Source organism: Vicugna pacos, chromosome 1, assembly GCF_048564905.1.
Source record: "Vicugna pacos chromosome 1, VicPac4, whole genome shotgun sequence".
Lineage (NCBI taxonomy): Eukaryota > Metazoa > Chordata > Mammalia > Artiodactyla > Camelidae > Vicugna > Vicugna pacos.
In genome coordinates, this window is record NC_132987.1 from 31374916 (window position 1) to 31398133 (window position 23218).

General features: G+C 34.9%; 1 protein-coding gene across 3 annotated transcripts in view; it reads left to right on the top strand.

Annotated features, from left to right (window-relative positions):
- GMPS (guanine monophosphate synthase) overlaps window positions 1-23218 on the top strand; it is a 59939-nt gene that overhangs the window by 24888 nt on the left and 11833 nt on the right. For all 3 annotated transcript variants that reach the window (XM_072959571.1, XM_072959566.1, XM_031679240.2), the window contains exons 4-11: window positions 5502-5599; window positions 7939-8042; window positions 15654-15847; window positions 16098-16263; window positions 18473-18624; window positions 19119-19292; window positions 20645-20750; window positions 22107-22222. In XM_072959571.1, coding sequence (XP_072815672.1) covers window positions 5502-5599; window positions 7939-8042; window positions 15654-15847; window positions 16098-16263; window positions 18473-18624; window positions 19119-19292; window positions 20645-20750; window positions 22107-22222 — 1110 coding nt within the window. The remainder of the gene's footprint in view (window positions 1-5501; window positions 5600-7938; window positions 8043-15653; window positions 15848-16097; window positions 16264-18472; window positions 18625-19118; window positions 19293-20644; window positions 20751-22106; window positions 22223-23218) is intronic.

The window sequence follows — 23218 nt, forward strand, 5'->3', positions numbered from 1 at the left end:
GTTAAGATGGTGTTTCCCAGGTGTCTTCACTGTAATGTTAATTAATTAATTATATCTAGGGAGTAGCCAAGATGGTGAAGTAGGAAAACCCATAGCCCACCTCCTCTCACGGGCACATGAAAATTTCAGCTATTTATAGAGCAACTGTTGACAAGAATCTAGCAGAAAAGATCTTCTTCAATTAAATAAAATAAAGAAGGAACCACAACAAGATGGGTAGGAGGGGCAGAGTTGCAGTATAGTCAAAACACATACCCCTAGGTGGGCGACTCACAGACTGGGAGGTTAATTACCACTGCAGAGGTTCTCCCCAAGGAGCAACAAGTTGGAGCCCTACATTGGACTTCCCAGCCCTGGGTTGTGCACTGGGGAGATGAGCTCCCAGAATGTTTGGTTTTCAAGGTCAATAGGGCTTACTTTAAGGAGAGCCAGGGGGCTGTGGGAAATGGAAACTCCACTCTTAAAGGGTGCACACACAATCTTTAAAAGATCCAAAACCCAGGGCAGAAGCAGTGATTTGAAAAGAGCCTGGGTCAAACCTACCTACACATCTTAGAGAGTTTCCCAGAGAGGCAGGAGGCAACTGAAACTCACCATGGAGACACAGACGCTGGTGGCGGCCTTTTTTTCCCCCATTTTTTTCATTTTTCAGTTTAAGTAGAATTGTTATAATTTGAGTGCACATATACAATATATTACATGTAAATACATATACACAATATATTGCACATTTAAAAAAATTTATATATATGAACTGTTCATTGTTTCTAAGAATGTTTAGAGCTTTATCTTTTTAAACTTACATAGTTATCAAAAGAATTAAGCCAACCACAAAATAAGAGTTAATTCAGAAAGATACATACACCCTGCTACTAACAGCAGCATTATTTATAATTACCATGATATGGAAGCATCATAAGTGCACATCAATAGATGAATGGATAAAGAAGATGCAGCATGTATATGTAATGGAATACAACTCACCCATAAAAAAGGATATTCTGCCATTTGTAGCCCTTCATTCACTTTTTTTTTTCACTTCAAAAACCAGAATTTTATAACTGGCGTTAATATTTCCATTGCATTAAAAACAACAAAACACATAGAAATGAACTTAACTGAGGAGGTTACCTATACTCTGAAAACTGTAAAACATTGATGAAGGAAATTGAAGATGATACAGAGAAATGAAAAGATATCTTGTGCTCTTGGAAGAATCAACATTATCAAAATGGCCGTACTATACCCAAAGCAATCTACAGATCCAATGCAACCCCTGTCAGAATACTTAATGGCATTCTTCACAGAACTAGAACAAACAATTCCAAATTTACCATAAAAGACCCTGAACTGCCAAAGCAATCTTTTGTAGGTTTTTTTTTGCCTCTTCTTTTTGTTATCTTTCCTTATGGTTTGATGACTAGAGAAGGTCCTTTAGCATTTGTTGTAAAAGCTGGTTTGGTGGTGCTGAATTCTTTTAGCTTTTGTTTATCTGTTAAGCTTTTGATTTCTCCATCAAATCTAAACAAGAGACTTGCTGGATAGAGTGTTCTTGGTTGTTTTCCCCTTTCATCACATTAAATATATTGTGCCACTACTTTCTGGTCTGTAGAGTTTCTGCTGAAAAATCAGCTGATAACCTTATGGGAGTTTCCTTGTATGTTATTTGTTGCTTTTCTCTTGCTAATTTTAATATTTTCTCCTTATCCTTGATTTTTGTCAATTTGATGACTATGTGCCTTGGTATGTTCCTCTTTGGGTTGATTCTGTGTGGAACTCTCTGCACTTCCTGGGCTTGGGTGACTGTTTCCTTTCCCAAGTTGGGGAAGTTTTCAGTTAACTCTCCAAACATGTTCTCAGGTTCTTTCTCTCTCTCTTTTCTTTCTGGGACCCCTATAATGTGAATATTAGTGCACTTCATGTTGTCCTAGAATTCTTTTAAACTATCCTCATTTCTTTTCATTCTTTCTTTTTTCTATTCTGCAATATAAATTTCCACTAATCTGTCTTCTAGCTCACTGATCCGTTCTTCTGCTTCATTTAGTCTATTCTTGGTTCCTTCTAGTGTGCTATTCATTTCAGTGATTTTATTCTTCAGCTCTGGGTATTCTTTATATTTTCCAACTCTTTGCTAAAAACTTTGCTGTGTGCATCTGTACTCCTCCTGAGTTCTCTGAACATCTTTGCCATCATTACTGTAAACTTCTCAGATAAATTGCCTATCTGCTCATCACTTATTTCTTCTGGGATTTTATCTTGTGCCTTGGCCTGGGAAATATTCCTCTGCCACTTCATATTGTCTATCTTTCTATTTGTATTTTTAGGTAGATTAGTTACATTTCTCAACCTTGGAGAGGTGTACCCCCAGCAGTACACTCCTCTCTTATCACTCAAGGGCCAGGGTCCAGCCAGTCCCAGTTTAGAGTCTGGCCTGTGTTTGTGGATTCCTTCCACAGGCTTTGGGATTGTTGTTTTCTTATTTCTGGTATCTGCTCCTGGTGGATGAGGCTAAACTAGAGAATTATATAGGTTTCATGGCCACTGCTGGATGAACCTTGGTCCTGCACCTCTGGTGGATAGGACTGTGTCTAGAGGCCTTTATGGTTTAGGAAGTCTGCTGATGGGTGGGGCTGTGTTCCCACCCTGTATGTTGTTTGGCCTGAGGCTTCCCTACAGGCTATTGGGTGGGACTATGTCTTGGTGCTAATGATCCAGTCAAGATGTCAGCCTCCAGGAAAGCTCATGTAGATGAACACTCCTGGAATGTGGGGGTGGTGGAAGCCATTTTGAGGAGCTCATTCTTCCAGGAGCACACTGGTGTTGGCAAAGATCATTTTGGAATCCTCTCTCTAGCTTATTAGTGCTGGGAATGGGCCCCACCCACCAGCCTGTGAGCACCCATGCTAGAATGCCTCAGATCAAGCAGCTAGGTGGGCAGAAACACAGCCCCACCCACAAATGGGCCAGGGATTAGGACCTCCTGACCACCCAGCACCCTGGGATCTGGACAACCCACCAGAGGGCCCAAGGCTGGCCCCACCTACTAGGGGGTTGACACAGCTCTGGGACGACTTGGGACCCTTAACCAGCTGCCCTGGGATCTGGCCCCACTTACTAGCAGGCCAACATCAGTTTTGGGACACGCTTAACCCCATAGCCAGCCATGTCAGGGACCAGCCCGGCTCACCAACAGGTTGACACTATCTGGTACCCTGGGCTCTGCAACCAGCACTAGCCCTGGGACCTCCGGGGCTCTGCGGTCAGCTGCCTCATATCTGTCCCTGCCCACCAGCAGCCTCTACACAGGGCAAGGCCTGGCAACAACCAACAGGACTGGGGATGAGCCATGCCTGCCCGACTGCACACAGTAGTCAGCTCACCACAACAGAAGAACATATACAGCCCACTTCAGGGGCACCCCTAGAGCATATAGCTCTGGTGACTAGAGCAGAGTGTGCTGCTGGATATTTATCTGAAGAAAACAAAAACACTAATTAGAAAACGTGTACATTTATGTTTATTGTAGCATTATTTACTATTATTATTAGTAGCCAAGCAACCTAAGTGCCCATCAACAGATGAGTGGATAAATAAGATGTCACACACACACAAACACACAGAGGAATGTTAGTCAGTCATAAAAAAGATTGCAGTCTGCCATTTGCCATAACATGGATGGACCTAGAGGGTATTATGCTAAGTGAAATAAGTCTGACAGAATCAGATTGATATGTGGAATCTAAAAAACAAAACAAATGAACAAACATAACAAAGCAGAAACAGAGTTATTACAGAGAAGAAGCAAGTGTTTGCCAGAGGGGAGAGGATGGGAAGAAGAGAGAAATAAGTGAGGTAAATTAAGAGGTACAAACTTTCAGATGCAAAAGTCACGAGTATGAAGTGTACAGTGTGAGAAAAATAGTCAATAATTAGGTAGTATGCTGATGGATGGTCATGAGACTTACTGTGGTGATGACCTTGAAATGTTTAGAAATACTGAATCAGTGTGTTGTGTAACAGGAACTAATACAGTCTTGTAGGTCAATGATACTTCAAAAAGTAACTCAGAAAAGAGGTCAGATTTGTGGTTACCTGGACCCAGGGTATAGGGAGAGGGGGAATTGGATGAAGGCAATCAAAAGGTACATACTTCTGGTTTAAGATAAATGTGTACTAGAGATGTAATCTACAACATGTATAAATACAGTTAACATTGCTGTATGTTATATATAAAAGCTAAGAGAATAAATCCTAAGAGTTCTTGTCAGAAGGATAAATATTTTTTCTGTTTATTAAAAATTTCATAACTATATGAGGTGATGGATATTCACTAAACTTACCATGGTAATCATTTCATGACATATGAAGGTCAAATCATTATGCTGTACACCTTAAACTTTTATAATATTTCAATAAAACTGGAAGGAAAAAATAAGTATATGTTCCTTGGAGTTGTATCAAAAGCAAGACTAAATAGAGACTAATTGAAGTATTCATATACGCTGGTCTTCTATGAGTTAAATGTTTGGAAATCTGTTTTGGCTACTTTGATACCTTTTCTGCTTCCTTCATTTTCAAACAGTGCACTATAGGCTTATCAGATGAGTGTGATTATTGAGTAAGAAAGATCTTACTGAGCCAGTAACATGCTGATTTCTCATTTATCAACGAATGATTTATTCAGTAAGATGTATTTACTGAGGAGGTGAGAATATAAATAAATACATTTAAGAAAAGTTATCCCTGGTTCCTGTAATCAAAATTATTTTCTAATTGAGATAATTTTTGACAATGTATCTTATTTAACTACATCATCTGGAAATTGAGTTGGCTAGGAAAGTATTCCCTGAGTTAAATAGTAGTATTATTAATTGACATGTTATAGTACTTTGCTTTTTCTAGTGTCAGAAGCAAGTTCTTATTAACTCAGAATTTTCTTCCATGATAAGAATAGCCAAATAAATATAGTAATTATGGATTCATTTGTTTGTGAATTGTCTTGACCTCTTTTCTCTGTTGCCCATCTTTTGGCTTTAATATCCTATCTCCACAGCACAGCTTTCTGCAGACTATTCCTTTGGGGCCAAAGCTTGGAGGAATTTATATCTGCCTAGTTTTAATACCAACTTAGGTACTTTCTAAGCTCAGAGTACCTTTTAAAATGCTTTTAAATTAAACTCAGATGCAAGTATTAAAGAAATCTTTATTTTAAACAGATGAATTAATTTAAAGTCCATTAAGTGGAAAATTTGCCAGTGTTTAATAGAAATTAACCTCAGGTCAAATTTCTAATCTAGTTTTGTTTTGTAACTAGGCCTTTTGAGAACTGTAGAATTATATATAATAATACCAAGTTATCTACATTTATCAAACTTCCTTTATTTTTTGGGCACAAAAATAACAGCTATTATAGAAACAAGAAATATAAATGATTAAATTCGCAAAATAGGATAATTTTCTTTTGATTTATATTAACATCAATTTATTTTCTTTTGGAACAGATGATGAATAAGGTATTTGGAGGTACTGTGCACAAAAAAAGTGTTAGAGAAGATGGAGTCTTCAGTGTTAGTGTGGATAACACATGCTCGTTATTCAGGTATTACAGATATTTTTAGATAAATAAGAATGTTAGTAGATTAACTAACTTAAAGCTGGGAATGTTATTCTTCAAAATTGGAGATTCTGTAGTTCTGAGACAAAATTAAGGCTACAGTAGTGGCCAAAGGTGTTAATTGTCATATTTGTCTTCCAATTGAGTGTCAAGATGGCAGAGGATGGTGATACTAATAAGGAATAAGAAAAGCACTTAATGACATAATTTAAAAGCACTACTTTATTGGACCCCCATTTGGGATTACGTATTGTGATGCCAGCATTTGTAGTTTTTCCCTTTTCACTCCTGTGAATTGTGGTTCTAAACATTACAGTGACACATGTGGCAGCTGGAAGTTAAACTGTCCTGCATTTGTGTACCTCTGCCTCTGTTCCGTGTTCTTGCTCTCAGTACTTAGCAAGGTACCCATTTGCTGGACTCATTACTAAACATGTGTTTTATTTCTCTCTTCTTCACTTTCTCTACTGTATCTGAGCATAACTGTACCTGATATATTCTCTTTTAAATACAGCAAATGCATTAATTGCTTTTATTGCTAGGTGATAATCGATTAGGTGTAGTAGCTTTAATATATTTAAAAATTATTGAATGAGCTGTTCACTAGCTTCCTTACAGTCATTTATTTTCTTTACTTAAAAAAATAAAAAGGCTGAGTTTTCATTCAGTTTTCTCAAAGACTAGAAAACTTAAGCTTTGATCACTTGCTTTCCTTTTCTGGGTTTTCCCATGTTTTGAGTATTGCCCATTTAGGTGTACTGGTGTATTGGTGGAGTTACTTTTTTTTTTAACCTAAATTTCATTTTTATTTAAAAATCACATTTCCCCCTAACTGCATTAAATCTGTAAAATGCAGGCTGATGTCAACGACTGAGCACATGTAGTTTTTATTTTCATTTTTTATAGCTGTGCTAATTATTATTAGTTACAGATTTGTTTATTTACAGATATTCTTAAGGCTCTATTGAGTTGTGCCTAAGTTAATTTTTTAGTGAATAGTTTTCTCCAAATTAGACAGATCAGAAATTTTAAAATCCAAGTTAAGAATTTGTTTTTATTTGAAATGGAGATATGATCCCAGTTTTTACACAAAATTGGCTGCGGCTGGCTCTTCTTCAGTATTAGGAGCAAAGATAAGAGTATCTGTGTTCAAAGATTCTCATTTTTCAAAGGAATATTAGTAAAAAAGCAAAAGTTGCTCAAAGTAATTTTATGAACTGAAGCTACTCATTCCCAAAATACATTTTGATATCCGATGCTTTTTCTACTTCATAATGGAGAAGTGTTGCTTGCATTCAGCTGTATTTCAAGTGTATTTCTTTGAGAACTGCTTCAGGAATCTTGCTGGTGGTATGTGATACTGCAAGAGGCTTTAAATGTAAAGATCTGGCTAAGATTTAAAGTTTTTCTGTGTTTCTAATTGTAAAATTCTGATACTCAGTTACAACCTACACTAATAATCCTTCCTAACAATGGTAATGATAATAACCACCCCAAAATATCCTTTTGTCTTTAATGTACTTTATCTTCTTGTTTTATTTTTAATTTTTTATTTCTTAATCTTATTTGATACCAAGTTCTTGTTCAGACTTTTTCATAATGTAGAAAATATCTTTTTATGGTTGATTGGTTTGAATCTGAGTCCAAAGAAAGTTCATGCAGTTGCATTTGATGTTACTTACATCCGTTTTAAACTATGCCATTAATGATGGCTGTTCTTAAGATAAATCCCAACAGAGAGAGAATTTTGAAATTATTAATTTTATGGCCTCTTGAAACTTTTTCTATGTGTATGGTTATACCACCAACTTTATATGTTTCAGTTTTCAGTTTTTATGGATTGCCTTTTTTTGAGATTTCATGTTATTATGGGTTTTATAATGGACAGAATAAACAAATTCTATCAGTGTTGCACTCTTACATACTTTTTCTATTTTCTTGATTTATACATAGAACAAGCTAGTATTTCTAAAGCCCGAAACTTCTAATTATAAGAAGAATAAGTTCTAGGAATCTAATGTACAGTGTATTGGCTACAGTTAACAATACTGTATTGTACACTTGAAAGTTGCTAAGAGAGTAGATCTTAAATGTTCCCACCACACACAAAAAAATGCTAACTATGTGAGGTGGTGGATGTGTTAACTAACCTTTATTGTGGTAATCATTTTACATTATGTATATCAAATCATCACTTTGCATATTTACATAATGTTATATGTCATTTATATCTCAATAAAGCTAGAAACAAAGCAAAATATTCCATTAATCTTTTCTTATAATTAAGCTATTTGTGTATTGTGTTTTATTTTTTATGTATTTAGGGGCCTTCAGAAGGAAGAAATTGTTTTGCTTACCCATGGAGATAGTGTAGACAAAGTAGCTGATGGATTCAAGGTTGTGGCACGTTCTGGGAACATTGTGGCAGGTGAAAATTCTAAAACTTTTGCAGATTTAATTTTTAAAAGTTTATCTGAAGAGTCTAAGCATATGTTTCTGTACGAGGTACAGTTTTTGATGTTTCTTATTTTGTAAAGATACTGTAAATGTCATGAGGTCAACCATTAATTTATAAAAGGTATTTATTTAATATATTAGAAGGATTATTTAGAAGTCACTAGTTTGCTATGAAATACTTCTAAAAATGTTTATTCTGATATGTTTTTCAGATATAAAATACAACTATTACAACTCAGGCAAAATTTGAGAACTGTCTTTCTAGCATGCTATATTCATAATTCCCTCCCCCCCCTTTAATGACTTTCTTAGGTATATATAGGCATGTATATACCAGACTAAGCATTCAGGACATTTCTCTGAATCAGGATTGGCAGACTGTTTGTTACCTGTGAGTCAGATCTATCTGTAGTCTGTTTTTGTTTATTTCCAGGAACTAAGAATGATTTTTACATTATTAAAAGGTAGTAATAAAAGACAGGGACTTGTATGTATGTGTCCCACCAAGCTTAAAATTTATACTGTCTGGCCCTTTGTAGGAAGTTTGCCAACTCATGTTCTAAACCATTTTTTGTTCTCTTTTTTTTTTTTTTGAGGAAAAGGAGTTGATTTTCTGACAGTTTCTGAGTTTTCCCTTGCTTGCTTGAATAATTGTAACATAAATAATCACCAGTAATCCTGGATATCAATAAAATAAAAAAAGTGAGTTTATCAGTGAAGTTCTTGTTTGAAATGCCACACCTGAAAAATTGGAAAAAAGATTTGTGGATAAATTGAATTGAGTAATTTGCTTCCAATTCAATGACAGACTAATATATTAGCATCAGAATTATCAGGAATGGTTTTCATATTGTCAGGTTTTAATTTCATATGAAAGATCAAAAGTGGTAGATAGGTTTATTTATTTTTATTCACTCAGCAAATATTTGTGTACCCACACATGCCAGGCAAAGTTCCGGGTGCCAATGAACAAAATGGACAAAAATCTCTGTTTAATGTGCTAGTTGGTGAGGTCAGGGGTGGGTTATGGATGGGTCTGACAGTACACAGATAAATGCAGAATGTCAGATGTTAGACAATGTTGAAGTTCATTGAAAAAACAGAAGAGAGGAGTGTTGTGAAATGTATGATTAGGGTTGAGTTACTCTTTTGTATGGGATATTCTGAGAAGGTGTTTCTATTAGATGATATTGGACACGGAGGAAGTAAGTGCTGACCTCTCTGGATATTTGGGGAAAGAGTATATGGCAGTACAAAGCTCCTGGAATGGGACCATGTTTGAGGAGCAGCAAGGAGACCATGTGGTTAGAGCAGAGTAAGCATAGGGGAGTGTGGTAGTTGAGGTCAGAGAGGTTTTGAAAGTCAGAACACGACCTTTGAGGCCATTGTGAAAATGTTGGCTTTACTCATAGTAAGGTGGAGTTTTGAACAAAGGAGGGAGAGACATGATCTAATTTCAGGATTACCCTGGTTATAGTGAGGAAAAAAGAGACAGAGTTAAATGTAGAGACAGAGAGACCAGCTAGATGTCTATTATATATTACAGTAATCAGGAAAGGAGACTATGTGCAAGGAACAGGGTGGTGGAGGTGCAAGTGCTCAGAGGTGATTGAATTCTCATACAGATGTTTTACATATTTTGTTAGATTTATACCTAAGTTTTTCATTTTGGGGGGAGGTACTAATATTAATTGAATTGTATTTTTTAAATTCCACTTGTTCATTGCTGGTACATGGGAAAGCTGTGAACTTTTATGTAATTGTAATCACTTACTGATTCCAAGTGTTTTTGGTTGATTTTTTCAAATTTTATATGTAGACGATCATGTCATCTGTGAACAAAGTCTGTTTTATTTCTTTTTTCCCATTCTGTATATCTTTCATTTCCTTTTCTCCTATTGTATTAGCTAGGACTTCTAGTATGTTGAAAAGCGGTGGTGAGAGGGAACATACTTGCTTTGTTTTTGATCTTAGTGGGAAAGTTTTGAGTTTCTCGTGGTTAGGTATGATGTTAGCTGTAGGTTTTTTAAAAGATACTTTTCATCTAGTTGGAGAAGTTCCCCTCTATTCCTAATCTATGGAGAGTTTTTAATCATTAGTGGGTGTTTGGATATTTTTCAGATGCTTTTTCTGCGTCTGTTGATATGATCATGTAATGTTTCTTTTAGCCTATTGATGTGATGGATTACATTAACTGATTTTTGAATGTTGAGCTAGCCTTGCTGGGATAAATCCTGCTTGGTCATGGTGTATAATTCTTTTTATACGTTGTTTCATTTTTGGGGAGGATTTTTACATCTGTGTTTATGAAAGATATTGGTGTTTAGTTTTCTTTTTTTTGTAATACAGTAATGGATTCATCTCTTCTTTGAGAATGGATGACTCCTTTGTATTTACATATATATGTATATATGCCTTTCTTTATTCTTGATAACTTTTCTTGGCTGAAGTCTCCTCTGATATTAATATTGCTACTCATGCTATCTTATAATTAGTGTTACCATGATAATACCTTTTTCTGTCTATTGTCTTTTAATCTGTATGTGTCCTTATATTTAACGTGCATTTCTTGTAGACAGTACATATTTAGGTTTTGCTTCTTGATCCACGGTAACAATCTCTGTATTTTATTGGTGCATTTAGACCATTGGTGTTGAAAGTGATTGTTGATAAGATTGGATTAATATCTTTCTTATCTGTTACTGTCTTATATTTGTTACTTTTGTTCTCTGTTCCTGTTTTGTTTTTCTGTTCTTTTTCTGCCTTTTATGGTTTTAATTGAGCATTTTGTATGATTCCATTTTCTTTTTTCATAACATGTAAGTTATACCTCTTTTTTTTTTTTTACTTTTCTCAGAAAAAGTTGCCCTAGATTTCACAATATACATTTACAACTAACCCAGGTTCACTTTCAAATAACGTTACACCACTTTACAGGTAGTGTACCTTATAATAACAAAATAAAACTCATTCTTCCCTCTTATCCCCTTTACATTGCTGTCATTCATGTCACTTAGAAGTAAGCATGAATAAGATTATCTGTATATGTAAGCATACATAACTATACATTGTTGCTATTATTTCGAATGAACTTATCTGTTAAATCAATTAGGAAGGAAAAGGTTTTATTTTGCCTACATTCCTTTTTTGATGTTCCTTTTTTTAGGTAGATCCAAGTTTTTGATCTTTATCATTTTCCTTCTCTCTAAAGAACTTCTTTTAACATTTCTTGCAAGACAGTCTACTGGCAACAAATTGCCTCAGTTTTTGTTCGAGAAAATCTTTTATTTTTCCAGTACTTTTGAAGGATAATGTCTCTGGGCACAGACTTCTAGGTTTGTGGTGTTTTTTCTCCTAACATTTAAAAAAAATTTAACTTTTCCTGCTTTATTGAGTTACAATTGACAAAATTATAAGATATTTAAAGTGTACAGTGTGATGATTTGATGTACATACACATTGTGAAAGGATTTTCCCCCACTGAGTTAATCTAACCCATCCATCACATCACATACGGCTGATCCTTACACAGCACAGGCTTTAACTGTGTGGGTCAATTTATATGTGGATTTTTTTCACTAAATCACAGTACTGTGTGATCTGTGGTTGGTTGAAATTGTGGGTACAGAAGACCAACAGTAAAGTTGTATGTAGGTTTTTGTTTGCACTAATGGTAGGGACCCCTAAGCCCCACATTTTTCATTTTTCAAGGGTCAATTGTATTTCCTTTTCTTTTTCTTTCTTTCTTTTTTTTTTGGTGAGAACATTTAAGTTCTACTGGCTTAGCAAGTTTTCATCATGTAATACAGTGTTATCAGCTATAGTCACCATATTATACATTAGATCCTCAGACTTTATTTATCTTCTGAGAGTTTGTACCCTTTTACCAACCTCTTTGTATTCACTCCATCCCCCAACCCCTGGCTGCCACTTTTCCACTTTCTATTTAGAATTCAGCTTTTTTTTTTTTTAAAGATTCTACTAAGTGATATCATGCATTGTTTGTCTTTCTCTGTCTGGCTTACTTAGTTTATAGCTCTCTAGGTTCATACATGTTGTTGCAAATGACAGGATTTCCTTTTTTGAGGCTGTGTACTATTCCAGAGAGAGTGTGTTTGTATTCTGTCTGTCTGTCTATCACATTTTCTTTATCCATTCATCTGTCAGTGAACACTTAGTATGTTTCTACATCTTGGCTATTGTGAATAATGCTGCAGTGAACATACAGATATTTCTTTGAGATTTGGCTTTATTTCCTTTGGATATATATCTAGTAGTGGGGTTGTTGGATCATATGGTAGTTCTATTTTTAATTTTTGGTGGAATCTCCATATTGTTTTTCATAGTGGCTCTGCCAGTTTACAGTATACATTTCTACCAACAGTCTACAAGGATTCACTTTCCTCCATATCTTTGCCAGCATTTGGTATGTTGTCTTTTTTATAATAGACATCCTAACAGGTGTGAGGTGATACGTCATTGTGGGCTTGGTTTGCATTTCCTTGATGATTAGTGGTGTTGAGGACCTTTTTATGTACCTGTTGGCCATTTGTAGGTCTTCTTTGGAAAAACGTCTATTCAGGTCCTTTGCCCACTTTTTATTTGGGTTATTTGGTTTTTTTTTTGCTATTGAATTGTGTGGGTTCTTTGTATGTTTTAGGTATTAACTTCTTATTGGATAGTTTGCAAATATTTTCTCTCATTTCATAGGTTGTATTTTTGTTTTGTTGATAGTTTTTGCTGTGCAGATTTTTTAGTTTGAGGTGGTCCAATTTGTTTATATTTGCTTTTGTTGCCTTTTCTTTTGGTGTCAAATCCAAAAAACCATTACCAAGGTCATTGTCAAGGAACTTTGCCCCTATGTTTTTTTCTAGGAATTTTATGATTTCAGATTTCATATTAAAGTCTGCGATCCATTTTGAATTGAATTTTGTGTATGGTTTAAGACAGAGATCCAGTTTCATTCTGTTGCATGTGGCTATCCAGTTTTCCCAACACCATTTATTGAAGGGACTATCCTTTGCTCATTATATATTCTTGGCTCCTTTGTCATAAATTGACTGTATGTCTGTGGGTTTATTTTTGGGCCTTTGATTCTGTTCCATAGGTCTGTGTGTCTGTTTTTATCCCAATACCATACTGTTTTGATGACGCAACCTTTGTAGTATACTTTGAAATGTGTTGCTTCCAGATTTATTATTCTTTCTCAAGATTGATTTAGCTGTTTGGGATCTTTCGTGATTCTATACACATTTTGGGATTGTTTTTTCTATTGTGAAAAAAGCCATTGGAATTTGGATAGAGATCGAATTGAATCTGTAGATTACTTTGGATAGAATTGATATTTTAACAATATTAATTCTAATCCTTGGACATGAAATATCTTTTTATTTATGCGTCCAGTTTCTTTCATCAAGGTATTAGAGTGTTCAGTGTACCAATTTTTCTCCTTTTTGGTTAAATTTATTCCTATTTTATTCTTTTTGATTTTGTTGATGAGAATGTTTTCTTATTTCTCCTTCTGATAGTTTGTTGTTGGTGCATACACAGTTGATTTCTATATGTTGATTTTTCTATCCTGCAACTTTGCTAAAATAATTTATTAGTAATAATAGTGTTTTGGTGGAGTCTTTAGGGTTTTCTAGATATAATGTCTCGTCATCTGCAAATAGAGACAAATAGACAGTTTTACTTCTTCATTTCCAGTTTGGATCACTTTTATTTCTTTTCCATAACTAATTGGTCTGGGTAGGATTTCCAGTACTATGTTGAATGAAAGTGACCAGAGTGGGCATCCTTGTCTTGTTCCTGATCTTAGAGGAAAGGCTTTTCACCATTGAGTGTGATGTTAATTGTGGGCTTGTTGTATATGGCCTTCATTATGTTGAGGTACATTCCTTCTGTCTCCAGTTTGTTGAGAGTTTGTGTCACGTATCGGTGTTGAATTTTATCTGTTGCTTTTTCTGCATCTGTTGAAATGACCGTATTATTTTTATCCTTCATTTTGTTAATGTGGTGTATCACTTGATTGGCCGATGTTGAACCATCTCTGCATCCCTGGAATAAATCCCACTTGATTATGGCTTGTGATCCTTTTAATATATTGTATTTGGTTTGCTAATACTTTGTTGAGGACTTTTTACAACTATGTTTATCAGAGATAATTGGCCTGTGATTTTCTTTTCTTGTCGTCTTTTCTTGTCTGGCTTTGATATCAGAGTATTGCTTGCCTCATAGAATGAGTTTGGGCATGTTCTTGTCTTTCGTATTTTTTTGGAAGAGTTGGATAAGAGTTGGTATTATTTCTTTAAATGTTTGGTAGAATTCACTGGTGAAGCCATCTGGTCCTGCCAGTTTCGGGGAGGTGTTTGATTATTGATTCTTTTATGTTTTGAAGGCAGAGGCAAAGGATCTGCTGTTGGATTGCATGTGGAGTGGGAAAGAGAGAGTAGACAGTTGAGTTTTAACTTCCAAATTTCTCAGCCTAAGCAACCAGAAGGATGGAGTTTCTGTTTACCTGATGGGAGGGAATGCAGGAGTTTGAGCTAGCTTATTAAGTTCTAGATGCCTTATTGAACATTGAAATGAAGGTATGAATAGGCAGTTGTATATTTGAGTGAAGACAGTAGAAGAGAAAACTGGGCTGGAGAAATAAATTCGGGGGTATACCAACATATGGACAGTATTTAAGGTCATGAGAATTTGGGATCACTCAAAGTGTTTAGAGAAGAGATATAAGGGCTGAGTACTTGGTGACTTTCATATGTAGAGATGGATAAGATGAAGAGCCAGCAAAGAAGATTCAGAAGGGATAAGAAATGAACCAAGAGAGTGGTGTCCTAGAAGCTGAGTAAAGAAAGTGTGAGGTTCCCTGATAGAGTACAATGAGTATAAGTTTGGGAGTCTGGCAGGCCTGATTTTACTACTTAACTAGCTGGGAATTCAGGCAAGTTTCTTGATATCTCAGAGACATAAACAGGGGTAATACGTGTGTATGTAAAACATCTAGCCTAACACCTGCTGCTTTATAGATAATAATTTTTCAGAAACATTAATCAAGTCCCTGAAGTTATATTTGTGGTTAATAATATCTGAGGAAGAAACACACTAGATTATTCTGATAGGTTTAATGTCTCAGGATCTTATAATATAGAAAATTGGTAGCTGCACATTGCATGTGAGAAGCATATGGGACTGAGAACCAAAATTGAGTATCAGTGCATTAAATAGACAAGACACTTGCAGTAACCTGGGTGGAGAAGTGAGGGGGCTATGAAATAATCTCTGTAGAACTTTTCTTACTGTCATATATATATTGTTCATTAATTACTACGTAAAGAAAGACTTTTATAAAGATAGATCATGACAATGTAAACTTTCTTTGTATTGTGTTTTTTTCCCCTTATAGCTAAAAGTCCACTAATTTGTGTCAGTTTTCACATTTATAGGGGAAGAAATTGTGAGGAATTATTGTGGGTACTGGCTGAGTCCTTTCACACTTGATCTTAGCCAAAAGGCCGAGAAGTGATGGCTGAGTCCTTTCAATGCGAAAAAGATTAATTTGTTATTTTTCCCTATAAAGGTATAGCAAATGAGTCTAAAAAATTATATGGAGCACAGTTCCACCCTGAAGTTGGCCTTACAGAAAATGGGAAAGTAATACTGAAGAATTTCCTCTACGATATAGCTGGGTGCAGTGGGACCTTCACTGTGCAGAACAGAGAACTTGAGTGCATTCGAGAGATCAAAGAGAGAGTGGGCACATCAAAAGTTTTGGTAAGCAATTTACACCTGTAAGTCTAAATTTTTGTCAATAATGTTGGAACTCAGAATTGACTTCCTCAACATAGCCCTTAAATGTTGGCTGCGTGATCATGTGCTTTGTGAGTTGCACTCTTTCAGGGCGCTTTTCCAGTTACCATACCTACCTTTGATAACAGTGTATTTTAGGTAGTGATTTAAGATGATAGCTTTTGTCATCTTTTTCCTTATTCTGCTCAGTTTTTCTTTTCATTTCACCTTTTAGGTTTTACTCAGTGGTGGAGTAGACTCAACAGTTTGTACAGCTTTGTTGAATCGTGCTTTGAACCAAGATCAGGTCATTGCTGTGCACATTGATAATGGATTTATGAGAAAACGAGAAAGTCAGTCTGTAGAAGAGGCCCTCAAAAAGCTTGGAATTCAAGTGAAAGGTATTGATGAACTCCAGAAAAGTTAGTTTACATGTCAGGGCTTATTAAATCAAATCTAGCCTATGGTTTAAGTAAGTGCATTACCTTAACCAAGTACAGTTTTCCCAATAAGCTCATGGTTGAAAATGTTTCTTAATTTTACATTACAATTCTGGTTCAAGAGGGGTTCCAGTGTAAATTTTAAAACTGTTGATTACTCCTAATGTTTTATATAGATCAACAAGTTATCATTTTCTAGCTACCATTCTGTTCTTTCTATTCATTCTTTTTTAAATTATCTTTTCCCACCCATAATATCTGTGCATGAGAATATCCAGGCTTTCCTGTTACTGATACAGATGTACAGATTATTTTACAGATAAAAGAGCTTATATAGAGAAAAGGAGTGAAGCGTCTGTAAGTCACTTTTTTTAGGGCCACTAGTAAACTTTTTAAGCCTTAACTGCATTTACATTTGTGGATATCTTGTATACTTTTTAAAGACAAGATATAATCAATAGAGTGAAATTAAGTCAATAGTTTAATGATATAAACTACATATTATTGATTTAATTGGAATTGTTGCTAAAAGATGTGAATATAAAATGAAGACAGAGTTAAAAATGAAGTAAAGATGAATCTGTTTCTTTTCCTCTTTTGAAACTTCACAAAAATAACAGTATAGGCATTAAAACAAGTGTAATGCCACAAGGATAAGGAATAGAGAGGAGGTGATAGCAGTCTAATGGTTTCAACAAAATGTTGGAAGGTGGAAAGTAGACGGATAATGCAGATTTTCTCTGATAAGCTAATGAAACTTAAATTTCAGGACCCTCATTAGCGAAGCCTTTTCTAAAACCTGGGGAAAGACCCTAGTAGTGTCCTTCGCGTGGTCATAAATTGTATGAAATTCGCAAGTAAGATATTTTAATAATTTGTAATTAATTTAGTTTACTGAATCTTTCCATCTAACTTGCTTTCTTTTGGGTGGTTTTGGGGTGTAGGCATTTTGAGATTAGGCAAGGGAAAAGTTGAGTTGGGGGTACACTTAGTTGGGGTTTAGTGCTATATATGCAATGTGCAATTGTTTCTGTATATAGTTTGTGTTAGCTATCCTAGTCTTAACTTGTGATTTAAAAAATGCATCTCTTGTTAATTCTTTTTCTTGAAGGAAGCCTCCGAATTGTAAACATTTCAGCCCCACGAAAACCTGCATCTGTCCCTGTTAACTGACATAGGAGAAAGGAGGACTTTACAACCTTGGTGTGGGGAGTAAGGGAAGGAAGCCAACAAAAAGCAACACTTCTGGGGAAGCTCAGGAGTTGGAACATTGGCTTCCCTGTTGGGCCTGGCTCACTGAGTCATTTTAAAACTGATTTGTTAAAAATCTGAGAGCAGATCTTTTTCCTTAAAACGGGAACACACTGCTGCTATCCCTTCTCATCAAGAGAGGCTAAACAAGAGAAACTTTGGACTTGGGCATATCAATTCCAGACAGAGTTGAGGGTGGAAGTAATATTCTACATTAAAAACAGTAAAATTAAGTAAAAATCTCCTGGTATCTCCCTCCTCCCACAACTTCCTCTGAACTGTTCAACTACCAAAATGCTGATAGGCAGGAAACTGGAGATATCTTCTCTGGGATAATTGACCAGCTTAAGAGAAAGACCTACAAATTCACTGGTGGTCCCGAGTGAAGTAGCCAGCTGCCTTGGCATCTTACAGCGAAGCCCAGCAGTTGTTCAGCTTTATTACCAAATAGAGATTTTAGTTAGTTTATTTAAATATTTCACTCTTAAATATAAAAGGACAGCCAAGGATCGCTGAATATATATTCATAGACATCAAGTTTTTAAGAGACTTGGTCAGTATGAAATTCTGAGAACTCTGATCCCTGTATATCTGCTACTGCTTTAATTCCTTTGGGGCTGTGCTTCTTGCTGGGGCTTTTGCTGTTGCTCTGGTGAAACACTGAATAGAGGGAAAGCAATTAGCATAATTTGTGATATTATGGGCCAAGATCATTAAATGCGACAGGATTCTCAAAAGAATAAAATTTAATGAGTGCCTGTGTGTGGACTCATGGTTTATTGGTGGTTCTGAAATATGTAGGCAAACTAAAGGGAGATCAGAGGATCTGTCTAGGTTTTCTTTTTGTAGTTTGACCTATTATTTATGATTTAAAACAATCTTCTATGAGTTTAAAACATACTTCTCCCCTCTTCCCCAGTGATAAATGCTGCTCATTCTTTTTATAATGGAACAACAACTCTACCAATATCAGATGAAGACAGAACTCCACGAAAAAGAATAAGCAAAACATTAAATATGACTACGAGTCCTGAGGAGAAAAGAAAAATCATTGGGGATACTTTTGTTAAGGTACCTTTTTAACATCCTCAACGTGTACTATTTTTGATGTGAATTTTAGTATTTTTTTTCTTGTCATTATACCAGATAACCACATTTTCTGGCTAATGTTAATTCCTTTGTTAGCTAAGAGTTTTACTGTGTATTGCTATTCTACTGAGCAGTAGAAAGCATTTTATGTTTTAAAAAACGAATGTACTTGCTTTGTCAGGCTATTGGTTTAATTGTTTAAGGATAGGTGTTTTCACTTGATATTGTATTTTAGTTCTTTGGGTATTTCAGTGGCTAGATTTTTTTTTTTAGGCTTTTGATGGGAATATTGGCATACCTTTTTGAATCATGTCAAGGATATGTTCTAAAGGAGTTTATTTTGGGGGCTGGTGGATTTCATCTGCTGGTCAGTATTGCAAAAGGACTGTTGAAAAATTTAGCTGAAAGTATAAACTTTTGTTGTCTTTTAGAAAAAATTCACTTCTTAAAAGGCTGTTTACTCCTGTTGATTATAGATTGCCAATGAAGTAATAGGAGAAATGAACCTGAAACCAGAGGAGGTTTTCCTTGCCCAAGGTACTTTACGGCCTGATCTAATTGAAAGTGCATCCCTTGTTGCAAGTGGCAAAGCTGAACTCATCAAAACCCATCACAACGACACAGAGCTTATCAGAAAGTTGAGAGAGGAGGTAAGAGCTTATGAGAACTTGTGCCATAAATCCTCCCTCCCTTCCCCGTTCCCTTAATCATTTTTTAAGTGTACACTTCAGTAATGTTAAGCATATTTGTATTGTGAAACAGATCTCCACAACTTTTCCGTCTTCCCAAACTGAAACTATATACCTGTTGAACAACAGCTACCCTTTTCTCCTTCTCCCTAACCCAGTAACCTACCACTTTACTTTGTTTCAGTGAATTTGACTACTTTGGATACCTCATATAAGTGAAATCAATGTTTGTCTTTTTGTGACTGGCTTATTTCACTTAGTATAATAGATCCTCAAGATTCTTCCATGTTGTAGCCTGTGACAGGATTTCCTTCCTTTTTTAACTGAATAATATTCTATTGTATGTATATACATATTTTGTTCATTTATCTATCGATGCACATTTGGTTTGTTTCCACTTTCTGGCTGTTATGAATTGTGCTGCTATAAACATGGGTTTGCAAATATCTCTTGGAGCCCCTGCTTTCAGTTTCTTGGATATATACCAAGAAGTGGGATTTCTGAATCTTACAGTAGTTCTATTTTTAATTTTTTGAGCAACCTCCTTAAATGTTTTCATAACAGTTACACCATATTACAGTCCCACCAAACAATGCATAGAGCTTCCACTTTCTCTACAGCATGCCCAACACTTGTTATTTTCTGCTTGGTTTTTGTTTTCGTTTTGAGAGTAGCCATTCTAAGGGTTGAGGATTATCTGTCCCTTTTTATTTTGGGCATCCTAGTGGATGAGAAGTGGTATCTCATTGTGGTTTTGATTTACATTTCCCTAGTAGCTAATAATGTCACTCATCTTTATGTGCTTATTGGTCATTTGTGTATCTTCTGTGGAGAAATACCTATTCAGATTTTTTGCCTATTTTTAAATTGGCTTATTTATCATTTTATTATTGATTCGTGTTTTTTGTATAATCTGGTTACACATCCTTTATTAGATACATGATTTGCCTTCTGTGGATTGTCTTCACTTATTCATGGTATCATTTGGTGAGTTTTTTAAGCACTAGCACAGTATTTTCTGATTGCCTTGTTTTCAAATGAGAACTAGATCAGAGTTGAGTCGGTTTGTTTGCTCTGATTTATTTCTATTTAAGAGGTTTATGTTTAAAATGTGTTTCAAAGAGAAATATGAAGATCACTAAACTATTCATCTAACTCTTTATAAGCATATAGGAGGAAATACTTTAAAAGGTCGAGTTTTGAAAACTGATTTTTTAAGGTAAAAGACAACAGGAAAAGCCAGTAATTACTTTTTGTTTTCCATGTCATTTTGGTTACTACTTTGTATTAATTGGCCTTTTTCTTCTTTGTAGGGAAAAGTAATAGAACCTCTGAAAGATTTTCATAAAGATGAAGTAAGAATTTTAGGCAGAGAACTTGGACTTCCAGAAGAGTTAGTTTCCAGGCATCCGTTTCCAGGTGAAAAAACAGAACTGAGTTCTGTTTGATTTGTTATTAGGCCTTAATGTTGAAGAAAAATCAACTCAGACAGTTTTTGAAGTAATTTATCATCTTAGGACATATGTAACTTGAGAGAAAGGAAAGGATGGGTAGGGAATAAACATTCTTTATAGTGCCTACTGTATATATTTCATTTTTTTATTAAATACTCATCTAACCATTTTTGTATAGATTGGCATGTAATGTTGCCATCAGATGAGAAAGCCAAGAAATAGAGATATTTTAATAACACTGCTACACAACTCTTAGTGTTAGAGCTGGGATTTTTATGTTCCTTCTACTGTACTAGGACATATTCCATGGAAGATGGGGTTAAAACTTGGTTCTCTGAAATCCCTTATCCCATGGCTGACTTGTCTGCATGGAGGAACGATTTTTTTGAACAGTGCTTTATGTAACTAATTCATGAACAAATAAAAATAGTCAGTTTTTAAAATACTTTGCTGTATAAAAAAATAGATAATTAGAGGTGATATTTGTTGAAAGTTAGAATTGAGAGTCTTAAACATATTTTTGTTATGAGTTCTTGAGCTTGGACAAGTCTTACACTTCAGTTTCTAGGCCTCTACATAGTCATTAGGTGATGAATTGAGAGAATGGTCTAATTAAATTAAAAAAACATAATAATAGTTAACATTTCTTGCATACTAACATGTTCTAGGCATTCTGCTGAGTATTTTACACACATTGTCTTATTTGATCCTCACAATAGAATCTGTTTTGCAGATGAGGAAATTTAGGGACAGAGGACAGTTTGCCAAGGGTTATGCAGGTTGGGTTTAGAAACAGGATTCTAGTCCCAAAAATCTCACCTCAGAGCTTGTTACTCCTAGCTACTGTATTATCTCCATGAACAATGTCACAAAGGTATAACCCATGTTGGTATTAGCACTTGTTTACATTATTAACTTAAACTCTAGTAATTTAAGATTCTCAGTCCCTAACATGTATGTTGGCAAAGGATTATGTATATAAGTAATTTTAAACAGATTGACATACATATTGTGAATTAAAAATATTTATTGGAGAATTCTGTGACACTATCATACATGAACTTTCAAGATAGGAGACAGAAATCATTGATTTAAAGAGAATTGAAGCATTCTTAAAAAATGAAGTGTTGGATGGGAAAGTAATAGCTACATTTGAAATTAAACACTTGAAAAAACCTACACTGTATATGTCAATTATATTTCAAAAAGATTGGTAAAAAATATAATATAAAAATATATTTTGGGAATAGTGACTTTAAGTCAGTTTTTTGTATTTAACATAACCTTTAAATTAAATACCACTGTTAACTGTTCTCTATAGGTCCTGGCCTGGCAATCAGAGTAATATGTGCTGAAGAACCTTATATTTGTAAGGATTTTCCTGAAACCAACAATATTTTGAAAATAGTAGCTGATTTTTCTGCAAGTGTTAAAAAGGTAGTAATTTACATTGAATATGTATATTATAGGAACTTTAAACAGACACAGATAATCAGTACAAGGAATTGAATGGATTCTTGTTTTACTCCAGTTTTTATAGTGAAGTGATTAGGGTTTCATTGTTTGAAATTTCTAAGTAATTTAATCTTTGAAATGACTATGAAGAAAGTATTCTACAGAGATTCTTAAATGCAGTCTTCTCTTTCAAGCCATTCCATATATTTTAACAGATACCTTTAATCGCTAAAAATGCTAGATATAAAGTATTTTAAAACACCTTTTCATACGTATTGCAAGCAAGTAAGGGAAATCATTTTAGTTCTAAATTGAGGATGATGGAAAAGTCTCCAGTTCTTTATATATTTGGTGCCTAAATTTATTATCTGTGTTAAACTTTGTTTGGTAGTGCTTCCAGGTGTCAGGCAAGAAGCAGTGTAAATTCTCTTTGGAATATCTTCAACTAGGTCTCAAAGAATTCCTGTAGATAGAGTTCCAACAAATATGAGCTTACAATAAAAAACTATAAAATATGTATAAAAAGTAAGGCACCATGAATGAGAGCTAGTGGGAACAACTAGCAGAAGACCCTCAAGCACTTCAGGTACTGGAATTAGCAGACTGACAATGTGTAAAGTACATAGAATTAAAAGAAGCTATTGATATAAGATTAAAGTGTATGATAAGAGACTAAAAAAAATGGCTGGGGTGCTTTGGAAAAAAAAATTAAGTTCTAGAAATAACTGGAATTAAAAAGAGCTAATGAAAGAATTAGTGAACTTGAAGACAGATGTTAAATTATCTGGAAATTGGAACAAAGCATCAAAGAGAAAATATGGTTAGAAGAGGTTAAGAGAGAATGAGAATGTCAACTTTAATGTATGTCTAGAAGGAGATAATAGACAAAAGTATTTTAATTCTTCCACATTGGTGAAAGCACCGTGCCTCAGATTCAGGAAACATAATAACATCCCAACCAGGATAAAGGAAAAGAAT